Raw genomic sequence first — 16,289 nt, forward strand, 5'->3', positions numbered from 1 at the left:
TTTGTGGATTCGCTGGCATTTTGATATCTTCCCCTAGTTCTGACCTTTCTTCTTTAGCCTTCTTCTTTTGAACCAGTGAGAAAGTGTCAGTCCCCCTAGTCCCCTCCCTTGAGATGCTTCCCTTTCTAGCCCCTCCCTTTTTATGCTCCCTTCCCCTCCCCCCTCTCCTTCCCTCCCTTTTTGTACTCCCTCCCCCCTTCCCCTCCTTGATTTTTCTTTCTTTCTTGCCCTAATGGATAAGATAGAATTCAGGATCCCACTGGATCTAGATGTTCTTCCCTCTCAGATTTGATTTCACTGAGAGTAAGGTTTAAGTAATTCCACTTCACGCTCTCTTCCTCTCCTTCTCATATGAGAGTTCTTCCCCTCCCCTTCCCATGTGTATCTTTATATGGGAAAGGTTATTCTATTGATTCCCCCCCTATTTCTTGAACTTAATCTTAGTATTATCGCGGTTCCCCCCTCCCTTTTCCTTTCTTTGCCCCCACTTTCCCCATATCTTCTTAATGCCTCTGGGGCCATTATTAACAACTAAATAACATTAATGAAACAAAGAGAAACACTGCTCAGATTGGGACATGACTTGTTACAATTGAGGACTTAGGATAAAGACTGATGGGAGTTATTGTTTGGCCCAGAACAATATAATGACTCATACTAATGCTTCTCAGAGCGACAATGAAAGTGATTGGGTGAATTGCTGTGAGACTTTACTGTGCTTGGGAAAATGGCACAGATTTAGCACATAATTAAATTTTTTTATTTCATGTATTTTTTTTTGCTTTCACGTTTTCAATCGCCAGTCTCATATGCCTGAATTCAGGTGTGTTGAGTTTAAATAAATTGAGGTCCTACTGTATAGAGAACAAATATGATCCTGGGAAATGGCTAAGTAAAATTCTACATGTTGAACTACAGTTTGACTCCATTAGTCTGAAAGTTTCTTGAAGGAAGGGGCTGTCATTTAAATTTTTTTTTTTAATTTTCAATTCCAAATTCCCTTTCTCTACTTTCCCCTTTCTCTACTCATTGAGAAGACAAAGGGGGAAAGTACCCTTTACAAATATGGATAGTCTTGTAAAACAAACTTCCTCATTAGCCATGTTCCCTAATCCCTCAGAAAAGCAAGAAAAAGAAAAAAAACATAGGAGAAAATTTGCTTCAATCTGCACTCTGAGTTCATCAGACCTTTTTATCTAGATTTGGATATCTTACTTCATCATGAGTCCTTTGGAACTATGGTGGGTCATCATGTTGAACAGAATTATTGAGCTTTCAAAGTTGATTATTTTACATTATTGTTTTGTATAAACTATTCTATTGATTCTGTTTATTTTACTTCGAATCAATTCATACAAGTCTTTACAGATTTTTAAAAAACTGTTCACTTCACAATTTCTTACAGCACAATAGTATTCCATCACATCCATATGCCATAACTTGTTTGGCTATTCCCTAATTGGTGGACATCCTCTCAATTTCCTATTCTTTGTACATGAGTGATTTTCCTCTTTTTTTTTTTTTGGTCTCTTGGCTAAAGGGTATGCACAGAATAATAGCTTTTTATAGCATAGTTTCACATTGTTTTCTAGAGTGGTTGAGCTAGTTAATATAAACTGTCATTTTAAATCTTTGTATCTCCAGCTTTTAATATATAATGTACCTTATACATATTAAACAATTAAATGTTTGTTAAATTGAATTCCCTTGGGTGACACTGTAGCTGGACATTTCTTTTTGCTGATGACACAAAGCGAACATATTGGCCAGCAGTGTCAGGATTAGGATAATGGGCTGAAATATCTTCCCACATTTTAATAGAGAAGTGGTAGACTAGAGGTACATACATTTTCAGGCATGGCAATTGTCTTGATTTATTTTGCTTAATTGTTTTTTCTTTTCTCTTTTTCATTCAAAGGTATTTTATTTTCCCAATTACACGTAAGAACAGTTTTCTGAATATGTTTTCCAAAATTATAAGATTCAAATCAATTCTCTCCCTTCCTCAACCCTTATCCCTCTCAGAGATGGTAAGCAATTTGATTTGGATTATACATATATTATCATACAAAACATACTTCCATATTGATCATTATAAAACCAAAACCCCAAAATAAAACTAAATAAACTAATATGAAGATAGTATGCTTTGATCTGCATCTGACTCCCAACAATTCTTTCTGTGAAAGTGGATAGCATTCTTTGTCATAAGTCCTTCAAAATTGTCCTGGATCGTCATAATGCTGTCTTTCACAGTTGATCATCATACAATTTTGCCATTACTGTGTACTTTACTTCTGATTCTGCTTAGTTTGCTTTTTATCAGTTCATGTAATCTTTCCAGTTTTTCCTGAAATAATCCTATCATTTCTTATAGCACAATGATATTCCATCACCAACATATGCCACAATTTGTTTAGCCATTACTAAATTGATAGATAGCCTCTCAATTTCCAATTCTTTGCTACCACAAAAAGAACTTCTCTAATACTTTTGTACAAATAGATCCTTTTCCTTTTTTTTTATGATCTTTTTGGTATACAGACCCAGTAGTGGTTTTACAGGATCCCCAGCATAGTTCCAAATTGTCCTTCAGAATTGTTGGATCAGTTCACAATTCCATCAACAATGCATTAGCGTTCCAATTTTGTCACCTCATCTCTAACATTTATCACTTTCCTTTACTATTATATTGACCAGTCTGATAGATGTAAGGTGGTACCTCAGTGTTGTTTTTATTTTCTTTTCTCTAAGAGTGATTTAGAAGATTTTTTCATCTGATTATTGATAGTTTTGATTTGTTGTTTCCCTTCTAATCTTGGTTATATAGGTTTTGTTTGTACAAAACCTTTTAAACTTAATATAATCAGAATTATTCATTTCTTATAATGCTTTCTATCTCTTATTTGACCATAAATTCTTCCCTTCATAGATTTGCCAGATAAACTATTCTATGTTGTAAAGGGTAAAATTATGGCTGTGACTGAATGTAAAATTAATTTAGGTTGCCAAGGGTTTTATTTATAAAAATCCTAATGAAAAACCCAAATAATAAAATATCCAAGTCAGTTGCCAAATTTTATGGTGATTTAATTGATATAGTGGAGAAGATTAAGAAGAAGGGAGAAGGAAAGGATGAAGGATTTCTCCCCCTGCCTGGCTGATACCTGTCAGGAAAATTAGAAGATCTAGAAAGTAAGGGTTTGGAGTGTGAAGGAGGAAGGAATCAACCTGAACCCCAAAAGGGGCTCAGCTGAGATGCCTGAATCAGGTCAAGGACAAAACTCACCGCCAAAACCCAGACAAATAACTTCCACCACTCCCAAGATGTCAGAACGCCTAGCACGCTGCCAGCCAGAGTCGCCTCTCCAGGGAAAGAGAAAGAGGCAGGAAGTGATGTGCCTTATATGGACATTTTTACATCACTTTTCTGCGACTCATCTGTATCAATGAGGACTTAGCTTGGCTTAGGACAGCCCAGAGGTCTGTCTTTTTTTTGCACATGTCTGTTGAAGGCCATCTCCTCAAATAATTAAATCTTGAGTTTGATGCAGACCTTCAAAATCTTGCTAAACTGGGTAGGGTGGAGAATGTAGTTTCCAGGACTTGATTCTGTTATTCCAAGTATCTCCATTGTTATTGATCAGGAAATAGCTAAATCAGATCTTCTAAAGAATGGTCTGATTAGGGCGGAATAGTTTTAAAATTCACAGTGTTCCCCTAATTTACTTATGGTATTACTCTTTAGAACTAGATCATATATCCATTTTGGCCTTATCTTGGCATAGGGTGTGAGATACTGGTCTCTGTCTAGTTTCTGCCATACTGTTTTTCAGTTTTTCCAGCAGTTTTTGTGAAATAGGGAGTTTTTATCCCAAAAGCTGGGGTCGGTCATTTACTCCTGCATATTGTATATTTAATCTATTCCATTGATCCACCATTCTTTTTCTTAGCCAATATCAGATACCAATACCATCATATCATCTACATAGAGAGATAGTTTAGTTTCCTCATTGCCTATTTAAATTACTTTAATTTTTTGTCTTTTCTTACTGCTGTTAGCATTTCTGGTACAATATTAAATAATAGTATTAATAATGGGCATCCTTGCTTCACTCCTGATCTTATGTGAAAGCTTCTAACTTCTCACCATTACAGATGATACTTGCTGATGATTTTAGGTAGATACTACTTATCATTTTAAGGAATAGCTCATTTATGCATATGCTTTCTATAGTGTTTTTTACTAGGAGTGGGTATTGTATTTTGTCAAAGGTTCTTTCTGCATCTGTTGAAATAATTATGTGATTTCTGTTAGTTTGGTTATTGGCATTATCAATTATGCTGACAGTTTTCCTAATATTAAACTAGCCTTGCATTCCTGATATAAATCCCACCTGGTCATAGTGAATGATCCTTGTGATAGATTGTATTCCCCTTGCTAGTTAGTATTTTATTTAAAAATTTTGTATCAATATTCATTAATGAAATTGGTCTATAATTTTCTTTCTCTTTTTTTTTTGTTCTTCCTGGTTTAGGTAACAGTATCATATTTGTGTCATAAAAATAATTTGGTAGAATTCCTTCTCTGCCTATTTTTAAAAATAATTTATAGTGTTGGGATTAATTCTTTGTTGAATATTTGATAGAATTCACTTGTGAATCCATCTGGCCCTAGGGATTTTTTCTTAAGTTCACTGATTGCTTGTTCAACTTCATTTTCTGAGATAAGATTATTTAAGTATTCTATTTCCTCTTTTGATAATCTGTGCAATTTATATTATTTTAAATACACATCCATTTTGCTTGGATTGTCAGATTTATTGGTTTATAATTGGGCAAAATAGCTCTTAATGACTGCTTTAATTTCCTCTTATTTGGTGGTGAATTTACCTTTTTCATTACTGATACTGGTTATTTGATTTTCTTATTTCCTTTTTCTAATCAAATTTACCAATGACCTATCTACTTTATGTTTTTTTCTTTTCATAAAAATTAGTTCCTATTCTTTTTTTTTTTAACCCTTACCTTCCTTCTTAGAATCAATACTGTGTATTGGTTCCAAGGCAGAAGAGTGGTAAGGGCTAAGCAATGGGAGTTAAGTGACTTGCCCAGGGTCACACAGCTGGGAAGTGTCTGAGGCCAGATTTGAACCTAGGACCTCCCATCTCTAAGTCTGGCTCTCAATCCACTGAACTACCCAGCTGCCACCCTTATTTTTTAATTCAATGGTTCTCTTACTTTCAATTTTATTAATTTCTCCTTTGATTTTTAGGATTTCCAATTTAATATGTAATTGTGGGTTTTTAATTTGTTATTTTTCTAGTTTTTTTAATTGCATGCCCAACTTATTGGTCTGCTTTTTCTTTGTTTTATTGATGTAAAGCATTTAGATATAAATTTTCCCCTAAGAACTGCTTTGGCTGTATCATACATTTGGATATGTTGTCTCATTGTCTTTCTTTTTAATGAAATTATTGATTGTTTCTGTAATTTATTCTTTGACCCATCCCTTTTTTAGAATTAAAATATTTAGTTTCCAATTAATTTTTGATTTGTCTTTCTATGGATTATAGTTTTTTATTGTATTATGATCTGAAAAGTATGCATTTATTCCACATTTGGTTGTGAAGTTATCACACTCTTAATACATGGTTGGTTTTTGTGTATGTGTCACGTATTGCTGAGAAGATATATTCCTTTCTATTCCCATTCCATTTTCTACAGAGATCTATTAGTTCTAACTTTTCCAAAATTTCATTCACTTCCTTTACTTATTTCTTATTTTTTTTTTTTGATTTAATTTATCTAGATCTGAAAGGGGGAAGTTGAAGTCCCCTACTGGTGTAGTTTTATTGTATATTTCCTTCTAAAGCTCACTTAATTTCTCCCTTAAAAATTTGGAGTCTATACCATTTGGTTCATATATGTTTAATACTGATATTATTTCATTTTCTGTGGTACCTTTTAGCAAGATTTAGTTTCCTTCCTTATCTCTTTTCATTAGATCTATTTTTGCTTTCTGCTCTTTGAGATCATAATTACTACTCCTGTTTTGTTTTGTTTTGTTTTTACTTCAGATGATGCAGAATCACTTCTGCCCCAGTTTTACTTAATTATTAAAAGAAAGGATTCAATTTCTGGGGTTGGGGAGTATGAGCAAAGAAGTCACTAGGGAGTGAGTATTGTTTAAAAAACAACAACAATGGATCAATGAAATAATTTCTCCTGACTCCTACATCTAATCTTATAAGACTGAATTTTAATAGGAATACATGTAAAGTGCCACACTTTGTTTAAAAAAGTCAATAGGATGAGAACTGCGTGGTTGAACTAATTCATATGTGAAAGATCTGGATTTTAGTGCAGTGAAAATGCAGTATAACTCAGCAAAGTGACAAGACAGCAATAAAAAAGAAATATCAAAAAACAAAGTAATACTCTTCTAGACTATATTAAGAGAAGTGTAGTGTCTTGGATGAAATAGATGATAGTCCCATCTTTTAAGAAAAAAGTTTTCCTTGAAGATCATCTATAGAAAGGCAAAAGATTGGAGGTTATGCCATAGAAGGATTAGTTGAAAAAGCTAAGGTTGGAAAAAAAAACTTGGCAATTGAAAAAAACTAGAATCTGGCAGTGATTTCTTTATTCAAAACTTGAAGGGTTTTCACGTAGAAAGGATTAACTTTGTCCTGCTTAACTCCATGGTGAAAAATAAGGTAAATAAAGTAAGTGGAAGTTATAGATTTGCATTTTCTAAGAAAATATGGAACGAAAGATGCTTCTCAAAGGAATAAGAACGGCTTGTGTAGCAGATCCTGCTAGCCTTGACCTGAGAGAATGTCTGCCTGGCTAATTAGTTCCCTTCCTTGGTGGGCTATGGGACAATCAAGGTCCTTTCTGAGCCTCCCAAGAATGTCCAGTTGGATCTGGTTTAAAAGTTTTTTGTTTTTTGCAATCTTTCTTTGCTTACTACAAGCCACAAGACTGATATATATATAAACATTCATCAAAGATGATGGAGTTGGGGCCCCTAAAACTGAACTTGTGGTTTAAGTTCTCCATCATTGAAAGTCCCTATTTTAAAAATATTTTATTTTCTCCCCAACCCCCTAAATTTCATGTTATAAGAATTTTTTTATAATAATCCTTACCTTCCACATTAGAACCAATATTATGTATTGATTCCAAGACAGAAGAGTGGTAAGGGCTAGGCAATGGGGGTTAAGTAAACTTGCCCAGGATCACACAGCCAGGAAGTATCTGAGGTTAGATTTGAACCTAGGACTTCCTGTCTCTAGGCCTGCCTCTCAAACCACTGAACCACCCACCTGCCCCCTAGAAGAATTTTTAAGGAATGTTTTCCAAAGTTCGAGATCCAGATTCTCTCTTCCTCCCTTCTTTCCCCTTTCCCTGACATCCTAAGCAATTTGATCTAGGTTACACATGTGTGATCATGTAAAACATTTCTCCATTTTGGTCATGTGAAAGAAGACATATAAAACACAACTCAAAAAAATCCCAACCCCTCCCCCCAAATATAAAGTGAAAAATAATACTCTTCAATCAGCATTCAGACTCCATCAGTTCTTTCTCTGGAAATGCACAGCATTTTTCATCCTAAATCCTTCAGAATTGTCTTGGATCATTGTATTGCTAAGAATAGCCAAGTCTTTCATGATTGATCATCATATAGTATTGCTATTACTGTATTCAGTGTTCTGGTCCTGCTCACTTCACTCTGCATCAATTCAAGTAAGTACAGATTTTTTCTAAAATCATTCTGCTTATCATTTTTGTAGTATAAGAGTATTCATATACCTGAACTTGTTTAGTCATTCCTTAATTGATGGACATCACCTTGATTTCCAATTCTTTACCACCAAAAAAGAACTGCTATAAATAATTTTGTACAGAGAGGTCCTTTTCACTTAAAAAAAAAAAAATCTCTTTGCGATACAGATCTAGTAGTCGTCTTTTTTCCCCCCATTTGAATAAGTTTATTTAGTCAATTTAGAACATTATTCCTTGGTTACAATAATCACATTATTTCCCTCCTTCCCCTCCACCCACTCTTCCCATAGCCAACATGCAGTTTCATTGAGTATTACTTGTGTCCTTGATCAGAACCCATTTCCATGTTGTTGTTTACACTAGGATGTTCATTTAGAGTCTACATCTCCAACAACATGCCTTCAACCCATGTATTCAAGCAGTTGTTTTTCTTTGGTGTTTTTACTCCCACAGTGTTTCCTCTGGATATGGATAGTGGTTTTTCTCCAAGATTCCTCCGAGTTGTTCAGGGTCATTGCATTGCCACTAGTGGAGAAGTCCATTACATTCAATTGTAGCACAGTGTATCAGTTTCTGTGTACAATGTTTTCCTGGTTCTGCTCCTTTCGCTCTGCATCACTTCCTGGAGGTTGTTCCAGACTCCATGGAATTCCTCCACTTTATTATTCCTTTGAGCACAATAGTATTCCATCACCAACATATACCACAATTTGCTCAGCCATTCCCCAATTGGAGGGCATCCCCTCATTTTCCAATTTTTTGCCGCCACAAAGAGCGCAGCTATGAATATTTTTGTACATGTCTTTTTCCTTATTATCTCTTTAGGGTACAAACCCAGTAGTGCTATGGCTGGATCAAAGGGCAGACAGTCTTTTAGCGCCCTTTGGGCCATAGTTCCAAATTGCCCTCCAGAATGGTTGGATCAATTCACAACTCCACCAGCAATGCATTAATGTCCCAACTTTGCCACATCCCCTCCAACATTCATTACTTTCCTTTGCTGTCATGTTAGCCAATCTGCTAGGTGTGAGGTGATACCTCAGAGTTGTTTTGATTTGCATTTCTCTGATTATAAGAGATTCAGAACACTTTTTCATGTGCTTATTAATAGTTTTGATTTCTTTAACTGAAAATTGCCTATTCATGTCTCTTGCCCATTTTTCAATTGGAGAATGGCTTGATTTTTTGTACAACTGGTTTAACTCTTTATAAATTTGAGTAATTAGACCTTTGTCAGAGGTTTTTGTAATGAAGATTGTTTCCCAATTTGTTGCTTCCCTTCTAATTTTGGATGCATTAGTTTTGTTTGTACAAAACCTTTTTAATTTGATGTAATAAAAATTATTGATTTTATATTTTGTGATTTTTTTCTAGCTCTTGCTTGGTTTTAAAATCTTTCCTTTCCCAAAGATCTGACAAGTATATTATTCTGTGTTCACCTAATTTGCTTATAGTTTCCTTCTTTATATTCAGGTCATTCACCCATTCTGAGTTTATCTTGGTGTAGGGTGTGAGGTGTTGATCCAAACCTAATCTCTTCCATACTGTCTTCCAATTTTCCCAGCAGTTTTTATCAAAAAGTGGGTTTTGTTCCCCAAAACTGGGATCTTTGGATTTATCATAGACTGTCCTGCTGAAGTCATTTATCCCAAGTCTATTCCACTGATACGCCTTTCTGTCTCTTAGCCAGTACCAAATTGTTTTGATAACCACTGTTTTATAGTATAGTTTGAGACCTGGGACTGCAAGTCCTCCTTCCTTTGAATTTTTTTTTCAAAATTTCCCTGAATATCCTTGATCTTTTGTTCTTCCAAATGAACTTTGTTATGTTTTTTTTTCTAATTCCGTAAAGAAGTATTTTGGTAGTTCAGTGGGTATGGCACTAAATAAGTAAATTAGTTTGGGTAGGACTGTCATTTTTATTATGTTAGCTCGTCTCACCCATGAGCAATCAATGTTTTTCCAATTGTTTAGATGTAGTTTTAATTGTGTGGAGAGTGTTTTGTAGTTGTGTTCATATAGTTCCTGTGTTTGTCTCGGCAGATAGATTCCTAAGTATTTTATATTGTCTAGGGTGATTTTAAATGGAATTTCTCTTTCTAATTCTTGCTGCTGAGATGGATTAGAGCTATATAGAAATGCTGATGACTTATGTGGGTTTATTTTGTATCCTGCAACTTTGCTAAAGTTGTTTATTTTGACTAGCTTTTTAGTTGATTCTCTAGGATTCTTTAAGTAGACCATCATATCATCTGCAAAGAGTGATAGCTTGGTCTCCTCATTGCCAATTTTAATACCTTCAATTTCTTTTCCTTCTCTAATTGCTACTGCTAGTGTTTCTAGTACAATGTTAAATAATAGGGGTGATAATGGGCATCCTTGTTTCACTCCTGATCTTATTGAGGCTTCTAGTTTATCCCCATTGCAGATGATGTTTGTTGATGGTTTCAGATATATACTGTTTATTATTTTTAGGAAAGACCCTTCTATTCCTATACTTTCTAGTGTTTTCAATAGGAATGGGTGTTGTATTTTATCAAAGGCTTTTTCTGCATCTATTGAGATAATCATGTGATTTTTATCAGTTTGCTTGTTAATATGGTCAATTATGCAGATAGTTTTCCTAATGTTGAATCATCCTTGCATTCCTGGTATGAATCCTACTTGGTCATAGTGAATAACTCTTGTGATGACTTGCTGGAGTTTTTTTGCTAGTATCCTATTTAAGATTTTTGCATCTATATTCATTAGGGAGATTGGTCTATAGTTTTCTTTCTCTGTTTTTGACCTGCCTGGCTTTGGGATCAATACCATGTTTGTGTTGTAAAATGAATTTGGTAGAATCCTTCTTGGCTTATTCTGTCAAATAGTTTGTATAATATTGGGATTAGTTGTTCTTTGAATGTTTGATAGAATTCATTTGTGAATCCATCTGGACCTGGGGATTTTTTCTAGGGAGTTCTTTGATGGCTTGTTCAATTTCTTTTTCTGATATAGGATTGTTTAGCTAATTTATTTCTTCCTCTGTTAGTCTAGGCAATTTATATTTTTGTAAGTATTCATCCATTTCACCTAGATTGCCATATTTATTGCCATATAATTGTGCATAGTAGTTTTTAATGATTCGCCTTAATTTCCTCTTCATTAGAGGTGAGGTCTCTGTTTTCATCTTGGATACTATCAATTTGTTTTTTTCCTTTCCTTTTTTAATTAGACTGAATAATACTTTGTCTATTTTATTTGTTTTTTTCAAAGTACCAGCTTCTAGTCTTATTTATTAAATCAATAGTTCTTTGACTTTCAATTTTATTTTCTCCTTTGATTTTTAGGATCTCTAATTTAGTCTTCATCTGAGGATTTTTAATTTGTTCGCTTTCTAGTTTTTTAATTTGCATGCCCAATTAATTGACCTCTGCCCTTCTTAATTTGTTAATATATGAACTCAAGGATATAAATTTGCCCCTGAGTACTGCTTTGGCTGCATCCCATAGGTTTTGAAAGGATGTCTCATCATTGTCATTTTCTTCAATGAAGTTATTAATTGTTTCTATGATTTGTTCTTTAACCGGTTTTGGAGAATCGTATTGTTTAATTTCCAATTAATTTTTTATTTACCCCTCCATGTACCCTTACTAATTATTATTTTCATTGTATATTATCTGAGAAGGTTGCATTCATTATTTCTGCCCTTTTGCACTCGTTTGCAATGTTTTTATGCCCTAATACATGGTCAATTTTTGTGAATGTACCATGTGCTGCTGAAAAGAAGGTATATTTCTTTTTGTCCGTATTTATTTTTCTCCACATGTCTACTAACTAATTTTTCTAAGCTTTCATTCCTCTTATTTATTTATTTTTTGGTTTGATTTATCTAGTTTGGATAGAGGAAGGTTCAGGTCTCCCACTAGTATAGTTTTTCTGTCTATTTCATCCTTGAGCTCCTCTAGTTTCTCCTTTAGAAATTTGGATGCTATGACTTTTTGTGCATACATGTTGAGTACAGATATTTCCTCATTGTCTATACTGCCTTTTATTTATCAGGATGTAATTATCTTCCCTATCTCTTTTAACTAGATTTATTTTTACTTTGGCTTTGTCAGATATCATGATTGTGACTCCTGTCTTCTTTTTATCAGTTGTTGCTCAGTAGATTTGGCTCCATCCTCTTACTTTCACCCTATGCGTATCTTTCTTCCTCATGTGTGTTTCTTGTAAACAGCATATGGTAGGGTTTTGGATTCTAATTCACTCTGCTATTTGCTTGCATTTTATGGGTGAGTTCATTCCATTCACATTCAGAGTTATGATTACTAGCTGTGTATTTCCCAGCATTTTGATTTCTACTCCTGGTTCTACCTTTTCTTCTTTCACTATTTCCTTCTATACCAATGTTTGTTTATAATCAGTCTCCCTAGTTCCCACCCTTATTTTACTTCCCTTTCTACCCCCCTCCCTTCTTATTCCCCCCTTATTTTCCCTATAGTCTTTCTAAAATTCCCCCCCTCCCTTGTACTGCTTCCCTCCCCACCAGTCTGTTTGTTACCCTTCTACTCCCCTATAGGGCGCAAATCTATTCTCTGCCCCAAGACCAATCAAATGATTGGTCTTCCCTCTTTGGGTCAGTTTCAAAGCACGTAAGAGTTGAGTATTTCCTATCTCCAACCTCTTTACCGTTCCGGTGTATTGATGTTCTCCCCCCTCCCACCATAAGCTTCTTTGTGACATATAAATTTACCCCCATTTGTTTTTTTTCCCCATTTCTTTTAGTATTAACCTCTTTTTTTTTAGCTCTAGTTGATACACACACACACACACACACACACACACACACACACGCACATATGTATATGTATTTATGCATGCATATATCTATATACCTATTTGTGTCTTGTCCTTTCATCCTATACAGTTTGTCACTGTTCCCTCTAAGTGTAATTCTTCTAGCTGGCCAGGTGATAGCAACAGTTTTTAAGAGTTACCAATGACCTCTTTTCTCATAGGGATACATATCATTTTAACTTATTGAGTCTCCTAAAACAATTTTTTGTTGTTTTGTTTTGTTTTTCTTTTTTCCCTCTTTTAAAATTACCTTTTGATGATTCTCTTGAGTTCTGTGCTTGGACATCAGATTTCCTCTTCAGGTCTGGTCTTTTCTTTATGAATGCTTGGAATTCTTCTATTGTGTTAAATGACCATACTTTCCCCTGTAAGAATATAGCCAGTTTTGCTGGGTAGTTGATTCTTGGTTGTAGACCTAGTTCCCTTGCTTTCCGGAATATCATATTCCGTGCCTTTCGATCCTTCAGTGTGGATGCAGCCAGATCCTGTGTTATCCTCACTGTGGTTCCGTGGTATCTGAATGACTTCTTCTTGGCAGCTTGTAATATTTTTTCTTTGGTCTGATAGTTTTTGAATTTGGCTATAACATTCCTGGGTGTTGTCAGTTGTAGATCAAATAGAGGAGGTGATCTGTGGATTCTTTCAATTTCCACTTTTCCCTCTTGTTCTAGGATATCGGGGTAGTTTTCCTGAATAATTTCCTGTAGTATTATGTCCAGGATTTTTCTTTTGTCATGGTCTTCTGGTAGACCAATGATTCTTAAATTGTCTCTTCTCAAATGATTTTCTAAATCGTCTGTTTTGTGAATGAAATGCTTCATATTTTCCTCAATTTTTTCATTCTTTTCATTTTGTTTTATAATGTCCTGCTGCCTTGTGAGGTCACTTAATTCCAGTTGTTGTATTCTGGTTCTTAAAGACTGGATTTCATCCCTGGCTTTTTGGTCATCCTTTTCCTTCTGGTCTGATTTTCTTTGAAGGTCATCTTTCATCCTCTTTACCTCAACTTTCATCACCTTTGTCTCATCTTTCATCTCCTTTGCCTCATTTTCCAGCTGGTTGATTTTGGCTTTCAAGACACTATTTTCTTGTTTTAGTTCAAGTGCCTCTGTTTCCAGATGACTTATCTTAATTTTTAAGTTCTTTTCCCAATTGTCTTCAGCCTCTCTTAATTGTGTTTTGAGTTCTTTCACAGCCTGTATCCAATTTGCTGGGATTTATGATTTCTCATTTCCTGATCTCTCCCCCTCTGTTCTGTTTGCTGAATAGAAGCTGTCTATTGTAGTTTCTTTCTTCTTTTTCTATTGTTTGCTCATATTCACCCCTTCTTTGCTCCCCGTATTTGTCTGTATTCTTGCTCCTCTCATTTTTTTGGTTTTGGGGGCTTCTGTTAGTCTCCCCTCTTGGAGCTTTAATAGAAGATCTCTCGGTGTAGTCTTTGGGGGAGGGTTGTTGGGGGTTTGAGCTTCCCTGTCCTCTGGAGGCTTTTGATTGGATTAAAGTCCAGCAGTCAATGAGGATGGGTGTGGAGCGTGGGTTTCTCTGAATTCTGGAGACTTTTGATGGGATTAAGTTCAGCTTAGTTGGGCTGGTTGTGCTCTGAGTCCAAAACCTCCTGGAAGGCTGGAGCAAATATGGAGGATCTCCACAGCTCTGGCCAAGCTGCCAGGTCTATGCTCCCTCTCTAGCTCTTTCCCCGCCGTCTGTGTTGGATGCTCTGAAATTGATACAGCCCTGTCCACAAGGTACACCCTCCAGATCAGCACCTTTGCCCACCCAGAAGTTCCTGCTGCTGCTGGAGTCTCAGCGTTCTGGGTGGGAGGGGGGATGGGTCTGGGGACCTTCCTTCTGTCTTCCCCTTAAACTCGAGTGCTCTCAGATTCCGGCTTTTCAGGGGGCATACCTTTTGAATTAAGTCCAGTAGGAGGGTTCCTTGACTCTGTCTTGTTGTTAAGTTTGATTTTCAGTCCCCTAGGAGCATTCAGTTTGTGATCGGTAAGGAAGGGTATTCAGAGGTCTGAATTTCTGTTCCTTCTAAGCCACCATCTTGCTGGATCATCTCTCTCTCTCTCTCTCTCTCTCTCTCTCTCTCTCTCTCTCTCTCTCTCTCTCTCTCTCTCTCTCTCTCTCTCTCTCTCTCTCTCTCTCTCTCTCTCTCCCTCTCCCTCTCCCTCTCCCTCTCCCTCTCCCTCTCCCTCTCCCCTCCCCTCCCCTCTCTCCTCCTCTCCTCTCCTCTCTCCTCCTCTCTCCCCTTACTTTCCTTCTTGGAATGAATACTGTGTATTGGTTCCAAGGCAGAAGAGTGGTAAGGGATAGGCAATGGGGGTCAAGTGACTTGCCCAGGGTCACACAGCTGGGATGTGTCTGAGGCCAGATTTGAACCTAGGACCTCCTATATCTAGGCTTGGCTCTCAATCCACTGAGCTACCCAGCTGCCTCCTGGATCATCTCTTAATGGAGTTTGGATGCCTGTTTGTCAGGAGTGTTGTAGAAAGACTACTTGGCAAGAAGGTGCGCTTTGATTATGTGATCTTTGAAGCCCCTTTAAACTCTGGGATTTTGTAATTTTGATCATCTTTGTTTCTCTTCTGTCTAGGTGTAGACAGAGACACAGCTTGCACAGCAGATCCTGCTGTCCTTGACCTGAGAGAATGCCTCCGTGGCTGCTTAGTTCCCTTCCGTGATGGGCTGTGGGACAAGTAAGGTCCTTCCTGAGCCTCCCAAGGATGTACAACTGGATCTGGTCAAAAAGGTTGAGCCTTATACTGGCCATAAGACTGATGTGTACAAGCATTTCATCAAAGATGATGGTGTTGGGACCCTTAAAACTGGATCCCCATTACCCCCTTATCACATTCAACCATATCCAGGAACTCATCTGGCTAGTCACATGGAGCCTCATGAGCCCCGAAGGACCAGAGTGGCCAAATACAGGGCCAAATTTGATCCGCGAGTAACCGCTAAATATGATATTAAGGCCTTGATTGGACGGGGCAGCTTCAGCAGAGTTGTTCGAGTAGAGCATAAAGCCACTAAACAACCCTATGCCATTAAGATGATTGAGACAAAGTACCGAGAAGGGAGGGAAGTGTGTGAGTCTGAGCTGTGTGTCTTGCGACGGGTTCGCCATACTAACATCATCCAACTCATTGAAGTATTTGAGACACAGGAGCGTGTTTACATGGTGATGGAGCTAGCCACTGGAGGAGAACTATTTGACCGGATCATTGCCAAAGGCTCCTTTACTGAGAGGGATGCCACCCGGGTTCTGCAGATGGTGCTGGATGGTGTCAAGTACTTGCACACTTTGGGTATCACACATCGGGATCTGAAACCAGAAAACTTGCTGTATTATCATCCAGGCACAGACTCTAAGATTATGATCACTGACTTCGGGTTGGCAAGTGCCCGGAAAAAAGGGGATGACTGCCTTATGAAGACTACCTGTGGCACTCCAGAGTACATTGCTCCAGAGATACTGGTCAGGAAGCCCTACACTAACTCTGTGGATATGTGGGCCCTGGGGGTCATATCATACATCCTGCTGAGTGGAACTATGCCTTTTGAAGATGACAACCGCTCAAGACTCTACCGGCAGATCCTAAAGGGGAAGTATAGTTACTCAGGGGAGGTGAGTATGGTGCCTATGGATGCAC

At 36.8% G+C, this 16,289-nt stretch overlaps 1 protein-coding gene across 11 annotated transcripts in view; it reads left to right on the plus strand.

The window, feature by feature from the left end:
* Nucleotides 1-16,289, plus strand: part of PSKH1 (protein serine kinase H1) — a 72,891-nt gene that overhangs the window by 16,090 nt on the left and 40,512 nt on the right. For 10 of the 11 annotated variants that reach the window (XR_459482.2, XR_008914605.1, XM_007477209.2 and 7 more), the window contains exon 2: nucleotides 15,230-16,264. Coding sequence is in view for 9 of the 11 variants with exons in the window: in XM_007477209.2 (XP_007477271.1) it covers nucleotides 15,317-16,264 (948 nt within the window). In the remaining 2 variants the exon portion in view is untranslated. Of the gene's footprint in view, nucleotides 1-15,035; nucleotides 15,145-15,229; nucleotides 16,265-16,289 lie in introns of all 11 variants that reach the window. The other variant, XM_056809061.1, reaches the window with a different exon arrangement.

Source organism: Monodelphis domestica, chromosome 1 (genome assembly GCF_027887165.1).
Source record: "Monodelphis domestica isolate mMonDom1 chromosome 1, mMonDom1.pri, whole genome shotgun sequence".
Taxonomy (NCBI): Eukaryota; Metazoa; Chordata; class Mammalia; order Didelphimorphia; family Didelphidae; genus Monodelphis; species Monodelphis domestica.